The 11,452-nt window shown below is 34.7% G+C and overlaps 1 protein-coding gene across 2 annotated transcripts in view; it reads right to left on the reverse strand.

The window, feature by feature from the left end:
* LOC129239273 (AMP deaminase 2) overlaps positions 1 to 9,761 on the reverse strand; it is an 86,413-nt gene extending 76,652 nt beyond the window's left edge. The window contains exons 1-2 of one of the 2 annotated variants that reach the window (XM_054874657.1): positions 9,422 to 9,761; positions 9,159 to 9,343 (exon numbers count right to left, since the gene is read on the reverse strand). In XM_054874657.1, the coding sequence (XP_054730632.1) occupies positions 9,159 to 9,273 (115 nt within the window). In that variant the 5' untranslated portion in view covers positions 9,274 to 9,343; positions 9,422 to 9,761. Of the gene's footprint in view, positions 1 to 9,158 lie in introns of both variants that reach the window. The other variant, XM_054874656.1, reaches the window with a different exon arrangement.
* Positions 9,762 to 11,452: the final 1,691 nt, after the last annotated feature.

The raw sequence follows: 11,452 nt of genomic DNA on the forward strand, positions 1-11,452 counted from the left end.
GGGAAATATTGGCCAACCTAAATGACAAGAGTCCTCACCGCGGTTCATAATCAAGCACGGTGACTGCAACAAAATGATTTGGGTATGCTTCTGTTCGTATGGAGCAGGAGCTATTGACCTAATAACCAAAAAAATTGACAAATTTATTTACAAGGACATACTTCAAGAAGTGATGCTGACATTTGCTGAGGAGAATATGCCACTTCGGTGACTTTTTATGCAAAATAATAACCCAAACAGTCCTCAGTGTTGGTACGTGATTTTTTTTTTCGAAATAATGTTTAACTTATGGATTGGCCGAGCCAGCACAATTTCAACCATGGATCGCTTTACACCGAAACAACGCGCTGAAATAGTGACGCTATACATCGAAATAGTCGTTCTATTCTTCTATCTCAACTATCACAAAAAGTTTCGCGGCAAACAGGCCACATCTGACGATACTATTCGTCGATTGGTGTCGAATTTTTTTGAGCAACATGCCATTCATTAACGACCAGGACGTTCCAATGGACTTGTTCAAGCAGTGAGGCAGTGCGTTGCCCAGGAGCCAACAGTGTCGCATCGTCGTCGTGTTCAGCACTTTGGCGTCAGTGAAAGCGGCGCATTTTAAAGGATGATTTAAATTTGTTTCCGTATAAAGTGCAATTGACACAAAGAATATTGCCGACAGACCATTCAGAGTGACGAGGCACATTTTAACCTCTCTGGCAGCGTGAATAAAAAAAATTGCCGCATTTGGGGAACTGAGAATCCAAACGAGATCCATGAAACGCAATTGCATGACCGGAAAGTAACTGTTTGGGCCTGCATTTGCGCCAAAACCATCATTGGGCCAAGTTTTTACGGAAAAAACAAAACTGTCGATGGAAACCGATATCGATGGATGTTGGCTCATTATGTCTGCCCGCAAATGCGTGAGAAAGGTTTAGACGGTTACTGGTTTCTATAAGACGGTGCGCCATGCCACACTGCGAATGTAAGAATTGAATTTCTGTAACGAAAATTCTCGGGAATCTAATGTCAAAAAGAGGCGACATCGACTGGCACTCCAGATCACCTGATTTAACCCCCCGAACTTTTTTTTGTGGGGTTATCTGAAAAGTAAGGTTTACGCCATCAAGCCGCAGACCATTGACCAGCTTAAGATATACATTCGTGCCGAAATCGACGCTATAAAACCCGAAATGCTTGACAAGATGATGACAAACGCCGAAAACAGATCGCAGTTTGTGATTGATAATAAAGGTGGCCACTTGATTGATATTGTATTTAAAAAATAGTTTTAATAAATTGTAAATAACCAAACCAAATAAAAATACACACTTATACAAATCAGTTGTTCGTTTTTTCAATGTTTGCATACCGACATAAAAGATGGCGCACCCTGTATACAAAAAAGTTGTTGAATATAAAGTAAAATGCTTAGCTTATAGTCTGTGTTAAGGAATACTTAAGATAATCATAAAAGCGATAACTCAAACGGCAGCTTTGCAACCAGAATGAATGTGTTTTTAAATCTAAGCAGAATGAGAAAAATGAAGAATTTTTTTATTAAAATAGTAAAATACTCAGGCATTTGTTGTGTGGTTTAAATTATTAGAAAAATTTTATGTATATATTGCAACTACACACCGCCCATTTACTTTAATATTGTCATAATCCAGAAAATTAAAGTTGTTTAGCTACTTTTTTTGGATAAAGACACCACGGGGGGAATGGCTCTTCTTTAATGCTGTGTAAAATTCAATGACGATATACCCTAACCGTGTCTCATGAAATAAAAATGTCTCTACTTTTGCCTAGGGAGTCATCGTGAAATGAAAACTTTGAAGTCGGTTTTTCAACTTTTTTTTGTGCATTATGACTCTCTGGCATTAAATAGCGCTCATTTACGTAGGTATATAATATATCTATGTAGTACTTGTATGTGCGTCGTATGATGCTAAAAATACTGTATGTAAATTTATTACAAACATGTGGGAAGTGAATGAAATCAATCTTGGGGGAAAAAAGTTTTGGAAATTACGAAAAGTTTGCAACGCCACAAAACTGCTAAGCGTAGGAAATTAAATTTCTTCAATATCCATTAATGCAAAAATAATTTGCGCACACATGAAATTGAAATATGCATATGTATGTATGTGTGTATATAGACATTAGTTTGAATCAAAAAAAGGTGTGGTTTTTCTACCTGAGATATAAAATGAAATTTATTTTAATACATGCGCCAAAATATTTCGGAAACATTTTATGCCATGTGAAAAACCGGCATCGAAAATATATGGTTTTCGATGGAAAATTCGTTTTTTTTCGAACAGATCTGTCAGATCAAAATCTGAAAACTTACTAGTGGCTCACATATAAATTAAATAGCGAGATTACCCACATCAAATGTCTTTCCCGAAATCCGAGATTATAAAATAATCTTAAATTATAACTATATTTTTCTCCATTTATGTCTGTGTTTTCAGTGTTATCGATCATTTTTATTACGAATGTAAGGAGGCGGCCGCTGTAGCCGAATGTAGCCATTCGGAAAACCGGAGAACGTAGGTTCGAGTCTCCGTGAAACAACAAAATTAAGAAAAAAGTTTTTTCTAATAGCGCACACAAGGTGTTCTAAAGTTTCCTCAACATCCTCTCTGCATTTCCTGCATTATTCCGTGCCAGCCATCCCTATTTTGTGAGCATGAGCGATCAACTTATTATGGCCTTCCAACATACCTATAATTTGGACGTAGAGAGAACAGGTCTGCAGCGAGCTAATTTTGTGGAGGATATTATCCGAAAAAAGAAGCGCGAAATGGAAAGCTATGCTGAAGAGCATTGAGCATAGGCTTCTCAAAACAGGCGACCCTGGACGCGGGGTGAGTAAGTAAGTGTCCTTCTTAGGACGCCGTCTTGGCACTCTACCTCGAAGCAATGCGGAAGCAGTCCCGGGGTGGAGGGAAAAATCCAAGAGAAGAGGAGGGATATTTTTAGTGGAATCACCACACACGTAGTAGCGACGGTTACTATATGGTGCGCCAAAAAAAAAAAAAAAAAAAAAAAAAAAAAAAAAAAAAAAAAAAAAAAAAAATATATAACACTGTGTAAAAAAAAAAATTAAATCTTAAAACTCACACAACTCTATTAATTTTAATTCAAATACAGTCAAATATAGCTCATTCGACGCAAAATTAAATTTACTATAACAGTAGTGGACTAAAAAAATCCTCAATATCGGATAATAACGTAAAAATTATGTCAAAGTTGAGAAAATAGAGAAAAAATAAAAAAATTCCAAATACATCCGCCTACAGTCTCGTCAGTTGTCATTTCAGAAAAATTGTCAACACACTGTCAAAAAGGCTTGTTTTTGTTCTTTCGAACTAAAAAAACAAATTCGAAATCGGATGGAAATTGGCGAAGTTAGGAGTGATTCTTCACATCAACCTACTGAAAAACGGTTTTATGGCCATAAAACGAGATTTTGGGGGTGTATAGGAAATTTCTCCTATACCATTTTGTTTAGTTTTTCTATAGCCACAAGTTGTGCTAGGTCTCCATAAAAGTATATTTAATTTTTTTTTTGTCACACAGTGTAATCGCTCTGCAGTCCTTTCGTGAGAGCAAAGCCCGAATTGAGTCAGTTTTTGCACTTTGTTGTACACATGACTTTTGCTGTTTTGCATGTGGTCAGAGTGGTTCACCTAGCTTCCACTCGCTTTTTCATGCAGTCGTCCATTTCGTTGTATACTGTATTTAGCGGTTTTTGTATGTCGTTCTCTTGTTCAAATGGTAGACTAAACGCACTTTTTGCTATCTCATTCACTATTTCATTTTCCATAATGTTCTTGTGACCAGGTACGCAATAGGTGTGCAGCCTTCTGTTTGCGGCAAGCCTTTTTATGGTCTCGCTGCTTCGTTTAACATTTTTGGACTTGATGCAATATGAGCTTATTGCTTTTATTGCTGCTTGACGGTTCACGTATATATTAATTATTGAGTTATTTTTTGTTTTTGTGTAGGCCAGCTTCGCAGCTTTCCCCACACAAAAACTTCCGCTTGGAAAATATTGCTCTAGTCCGGTAGCTTGGTAGGCTGTTTAATCCCTAGTTTTGAGCAGTAGATGCCCGCTCGCACTCCGTCCAAAGTTTTAGAGACGTCTGTGTAAATGTGAAAAGTCCTACGGCCAGGCTTAATGCCTTTGTGCCATCCCTCCTCTTCGATTGTAGTATGAAACCTTCTCTCCCAATTAAAGTACGGAGTCATGTCATCTGTGCAACCTGTGCCACTCCTCTTTCCTAATGAGCTATGTCCGAAGGTTCTACAAATTAATACTTCAGCAGCCACTAACCTCTCCGCGGGTCTCGCTGCCAGATTTTCCGCCATAAAGTCAATAGGTGGCATACTGAGTATCATTTCCAGCGCCGCCGATCAGCGAGTCGCTGTGTCCTTTCCAGTGGCATTAAGTATGTCAGTTTTCTTGTTGCAGTCCACCATACTAAGGCCCCATATAGCAATATCGGTCTAACTACTGCCGTGTAGCACCAATGAATTAGTGAGGACGATAGGCCCCAAGTAACACCCAGCATCCTTTTACATGCGTACAGCGCATTACTGGTCTTTTTCACCCTTTCCTCAACATTGTGCTTCCACAGCAATTTACTGTCGGGTATTACTCCGAGGCGACCGCCGTAGCCGAATCGGTTGGTGCGTGACTATCATTCGGAGTTCAGAGAGGGAACGTAGTTTCGAATCTCGGTGAAACACCAAAATGAAGAAAAATTTGTTTGTAATAGCGGTCACTTCTCCGCAGGCAATAGCAAACCTCCGAGTGTATTGCTGTCATGAAAAAGCACCTCATAAAAAAATATCTGCCGTTCGGAGTCGGCTTGAAACTGTAGGTCCCTCCATTTGTGGAACAACATTGAGGCGCACGTCACAAATAAGAGGAGGAGGAGCTCGGCCAAACACCCAGAAAGGGTGTACGCGTAAAAAATAGTATGTCCGTTTTTCCACGTTTATCCCTAGCCCTGCGCGAGATGTCCATTGGTGTACAGTTGTACTACTTTGTCGTGAGATACATATGCAATTTCACGTATATTTCACGGCAAAGCAATTTGTATGGATTTCGACAGCTATGTTCTTTCACATGAAATTCGAACTCACTATTATGCTTTAGATGAAAATGCTTTTTATCAACAAAAAATTATCAAAATTCAAGCGATTTTGGACTCACTTTAAGCTTCCACTTTATCACCATGCCTCTTTATCAAAATTCAATGGGCTATAAAACTGCATACTTGAAACGGTTGTAATGTAAATTTATAGACATACATTTATCAGGCGACATTAGAATTTAATAAATTTGAGTCAAAGCTATTCTTACTGAAATATAGTACTGTATTGATTATGGCAGTAAAGGGAATAAAACCCAGTCTTAAATATTGAGACCCAGTTTAACTAATCCTGGATTTAATGTGGGACTATGGTTGTGCGCCAATAAGTTTTTTAATTCCAATGAAAAAGGATAGCATTTTTGTTTTTTGTGTATAACGAGTGATGCATCCTAATATAATAAATGACATGTACATACACTCATGCATACTAAGAAAGCTCATGCTCATACATATATAATAAAATACCTGTTCCTGGCAATTGTTTTTGCCATTAGCGATATGCAGTTGAATAGCCGGTTTCAGATTCAGTTCAAATTTGGCAAATACTTTTCATGTGAATACCAGCCAATACGCAGCGTAACTAGCAACATTTGGCTACCTGTGTGTAAAATATTTTTGCATTTCAATTACTAAACACTAAGGTATTTTTGGGTACAAAAGATCTTTCAGGTCGCAGTGTTAAATACCCCCATACTAGTAATAGATAAGGTAGGTTTTATAAAAGTGGTTGGCCAACATACTTCAATTTGAGTGTTTGGGTTAGGGGTTAGGATTGGTTAAGATACGGTGGCTGCCGTTCTCCATGAGGGCATAGAGAGGCCCAATTGAGTATTTCACATTCTATTACAACAACAACAGCAACCAAAAAGTATTAAAAAATTTGAAGAATGATGAATTCAAAGAGATGTACAAGGAGAAATCCAAAATAAGCAAGCGTCATTGGCGTCATGAAAATGTTTTTGATAGTGCCACCTTTTTAATGAGTTAGCGCGTTAGAAGTTACATCCCTAGCTGACTCCCAGTGAAAGCTTGGTGGCATTCGGTTCAGTGGAAACGAAGTTTTTGCGTCTAAAGTGTCAGTATGTTTGTGTCATCGGTACAAAAATGAGATTCAAACAAAGAGCTAATATCAATTTTTTTTTTAAATCGGTAAAACGTTTACCGAAACATTTAAATTGATAAAAAAAAAGTTTATGGCGATGATTGTCTATCTCGAGCCAGAGTTCGTGAGTGGTTTACACGTTTCAGAGATTGTTGTGAGGACATAAATGACAATGAACAAAAATCAGTAATCACCGAAAACTTCATCGAAATAGTTCATAAATTTGTCAAAAATGAACCGAAATCATCGTTGAAATTCATGGAATCTAAGTTGGATATCTCCAAATCATCGATTTATTGCATTTTAACTGGTCATTTAGGCTTACGAAAGATCTGTGCACGTTTCATTCCGTACAAGTTAACTGAGGACCAAAAATTGCTCAGAATTCGACATTCGAAAGATCTCATTCACGAGGCGAGAAAAGACGGAAACTTTCTTTACAACATTGTAGCTGGTGATGAAACGAGGTGTTTCCAACATGAACCTGAAACTAAGCGTCGAAGTGCCGAATGGAATGCCACAGACGGGCCACCACCCAAAAATCGCGTTTGAAGAAGTCAAAAATCGTATTATTAACGTCTTTTACACTTTTCTCCTAAGCGGATACCTCTCATAAGCAGACAAATATATCAGTCCCTTAGGTGTCCGCTTAACACAGAGTAAACTGTATATCAAAACATTCTTCAAAGTTTTCACTCATCTTAAGTGAAAATAATTTTTTAGCCAAAGAATACCAAATACGGATTAAAATTTTATTTTTTATTAAAAGAACTATTAAAACTACTATTTTTCTTTATGTATGGAAGTAAAATATTAGTAGTATCTAGCAAAATTGTCACACATTTTCTTCCATGTCGAGCAAATATCTGAGGTATTGACGAAGTGGCTAAGAAATTTATAAAAAATAAACGCATAACAGATATGTAGTAAATTAACAAAGCAAAATAAAAATAATATAATTAAATTGAAAAGTTGAATAAAAAAAAAACACAAAAAAAAAATAAAATAAAATAAAAAATTACATTAAATTGAAATTAAATGTTCACTTAAAGTGAATATAAAATAAAACTAAAGTGAATGGAATCCGATCCTCATTAGTAATTTTTCCCGAAATCCGGTAGATAGCTCGGAATTTCCCGTCAATCTCCCCATGTATATCTCTCATCCATAACGACCAAATATTTTTACGGTTTTGGACTTCTGTGCCGTTTTGAGTTACATAACACGCACTGCATATGTATGTACGATATGGAATTTTCGATTCTCACGAAAAAAAAAAATATTTAAAAAAAAAATTTTATAAACCTTTCTATAAAAATTTGTTTATTATTTTATTATTACTTGTGAGAGATAATTCACTTTTGACTAACCTTCGCAATTTTTAATTTTCTCATATTTTTTATGTTTTTTCTAAAAGTCAGGATTTTTTAATCACCAAAGGCAATGTAATGGAAAATTAATTTTATAAATCAGCCGAAAGCCTCCGTGGCGAACGCTGTGTTTATTGACATTTCTATTTTTATTTAAGCTTAAAAAAATAATAAAAAAAAAATAATAAAAAAAAAAATATATAAAAAGAAAATTTATAAACTCTTCAATAAAAACTATTTATTAATGTCTTAATTATTCCAACCAATAATTTTCTCGGCATATCAGCAAAACTTTTTTATTTCCGATGGCCTTGAAATAATTGAAAAATGTATTTTAAAAATGTATTTTAAAAATACAAACAATATTTTTTTTGGTCTCTAATACGGTCTTTAAACATTAATTTCGTGAGTTGAATGCAATTAATATAAAATTTTATTTGATTGAATATGTTGTTGTTATGGCGGTATTACCCTATTCTACTTAATTTATTTATTATTATTTTTATTGTTTTTTTTTTTATGGACATGTACACCTATACTTTTTTTGTTGTTTTCCCCATTTTTGGCAACTCATATGTGTTTAGTCACTTTGTCAAACGTGGTAGATGCCAGCTGACAAAAAAAAGTTTGCCAAAATTACTATCCACATATCTACTTATTTTGCAAGTTAAAAGGCTGTCTAAAATAAATTTTTATTGCATTTGCCAAAAATTCAGTTCTGACAGACTCATTAACTTTTCCGCACGCCATTTGTTTTTGTTATTGTATTGGAAATGTGAATTGATTTCTTCTACCATAAGTGTCTAAATTTGCTGAAGTATAATTAGATTTTTTGCAAATAATAAAGCAGAATATTATATATGGTTTGCATATAAAATATCAGTAATCCTTCATTACATTAATTATCAAAATATGGTTGTAAAAAAATATATTTATCAATTAAGATTCCTCTTCAATCACCATAAAATTTGCTTAAACTTTAGCTAAAAATTTTCAAAATACCAATAAAGCGCACCACTAGAATATTCTCATTGAATAAATATGTTAATATGTACATTGGAATGTAGTATGTACGTACGTAGATATATTGATAGGAGCCCCCCTTTCATTTCACCATCTGTGAAAGAATGCCGCTCCTCACAAGCAAACACAATGACCTCAACCAAACGGACCACACAGCACGGAAAAAGCATCTGAGTTAACAGCAACCAAATTGATGGAAAAACTGCGTCATACTAAACATCTACCATTTTGCTATTGTTGCAGCTGTCTTAACTGCCAACTCAACCTACTTTTTGCGCGAGCTAAGTACACTAGTCATTTTTGTAGCAAAGTGCCAAATCAACACCCCACTTTGCCATATCCAAGCGCACCACCATGTCAAAAATGCTGCTTGCGCTTTGTAGTGCCGGTTTCTTTCAAGTTGGGATGTGCATATACGCACATACATGTATACAATACACACAAAAATATGCATAGCCACATATGTAAGTTTATCGGTGATGTGGTTTCACTTACCCGATTTGGTTTTCAAGTCATGCCCATTGTTCAAATCAAAATCCATTTCCATGTCGGTGTCGAAGCCAAAGCTGCGATAGCCTTTGGCACTTAATGCATCCGCATAATTTTGCATTCTTGCTGCCGTTGCTTCCGCTGTTATTGTTGTTGTTGTTGCCTCCAGTTTTCACTTTTAGTCACTATATCTATGTATATTTAGCAAATATGTAAAATCTTAAATGAAATATCCAAAATATTTGTACTTTAGTGATATTTTCTATTACACTTTCAAACTAATCTTTCAACAAAACTTTTATGATATTCTCCCTCTTTCACGAATGTACGTTTCGTCGTTTAGTTGTTTCCGAATGCAATTTTATGCTGGAATTTTATGCGAAACTTCTTTTGTGTATGCCTGTTGGCCGTTAGCCAATTCTTACTCATATATATATTTTTTTTTATTAAAAAAAATTAAATATTAAACTGATAAATGTTGTGCATATGATTTAACTATTTTTTAATATATATATTTAATTGTTGGTAATATCAAAAGCACTACGTAAACAAAAACTTTTTCCGCTTCTCTTCTACGTTGTGTGTAACTTAACTCGCAGCGTTTTTGTAAATGCACGACGACCAAGGCGGAATTGTATAAAAGAAAAACAAAGAAAAATCAAAAACAAATTCCCGCTGACCGATTGCCAACTCTGAACTTGCGCACGAATACAACACTGCAAACAATGCTGCCAATCGGATATCTGCAATTCTTATTCGAATTTTAGTTAAATGGAATATTTCGCAACACGAATTAAATGAAATGACGTAATTTACACGGGCTTGCACGATTTTTGAGTATGGCGTCTGGTGTCATATTTTTTTGATTATTTCTATATTACTAATGAAGGGTAAAAGAATTTTTTGTCAAAGTTTTAACCACAAATTACTGATTTTTTTATTGTATTATTCTAAATTCAATGATCATGATTAATGCTAGGGGTGTGCGAATCCCATTCGATTCGATATTCGAGTCGAATATCGAATAGTTCGAAATATTCGAATAATTCGAAGTATTCGAACAATTCGAAATATTCGAATAATTCGATATATTCGAACAATTCGAAATATTCGAATAATTCGAAATATTCGAATAGTTCGGAATTTCCGAATAGTTTGGAATATTCGAATAATTCGAGCGATTTGAATTATCCGAAGAAATAAAATCCTAAACAGGTTATTCTATTATAGTAATTCTACATAATAAAAATAAAATAAATTTTCTACCATTTAATTATCGTTGAATATAACATTTATCAATAACATTTTGAACAATATAAATAATTATAAGCTAATAAACTTTTCTAATTAAAAATTTCTTTCTAAGAATACGTTTGCTCGCGTGTCTAAATAGAATAGCGTTATTTTATTTAAAATTTCGATATAATATTCAATCAAACATAACGAGTTATATTTTTATTTAAAAATAACAACCGAGCAACATTATCAGGTGATAATGAATTGCGCTTTTCAGTCACAATGTCTCCAGCAGTAGAAAACAGCCTCTCACTCTCAACAGACGTAGATGGAATTGGCAAATAACGTCGAGCCAGCATTGATAAGAGAGGATATTTAACTGATTCTTTTTTCCACCAATGAATAGGATCATCCCAAGGATCTGCTGAATACAAATATTGAATAAGTTCTTGATCAATGTCTTTCTCAAGGCGCAAGGTTACTGTTTCTTCTCTATTAGCACGTCGCTGTTTCATGAAGTCCCAAAACTTGGTGGGTTTGATTACAGGAGGTTCAGCAACAGTTTCATGTGCGTTTTCAAAAACATTGTTCGAATATTTATAGGCAATAATCTCTTCTTTTATATCTTTCTTTATGTCATCTTTCACCTTATCATCGGTTAAAAAGTAATCCTGATAACGAGGATCGAGAAATGTACATTTACGATACAACTTATCTTCCTCAATCTCACAAAACCTAATTTTTAAATTCCGGATTATATTTTTTGAAAAGTTATAACCCATAGGCATCTGAGACTCGTTATCAATCGAGATTAAGAGATTAGTGATTAACCATTCATCTAAGATAGAAATCATTTCATGTGTCGATCGTACGATTAGAAGAATCGATATCATTTAAAAACCTATATCAAGTTATTTAAAACTACTAATTCTATAAAAATAATGATATCCTAACCGAAGATTAAACAATGAACTTTAAGCCATGTTAATTTTGCTTTTATTAGACCGAATTATTCGAATAGTTCGAACTATTTTAACCATTCGAATAATTCGAATAGTTCGAAC

This window comes from Anastrepha obliqua, chromosome 2 (assembly GCF_027943255.1).
Source record: "Anastrepha obliqua isolate idAnaObli1 chromosome 2, idAnaObli1_1.0, whole genome shotgun sequence".
NCBI lineage: Eukaryota > Metazoa > Arthropoda > Insecta > Diptera > Tephritidae > Anastrepha > Anastrepha obliqua.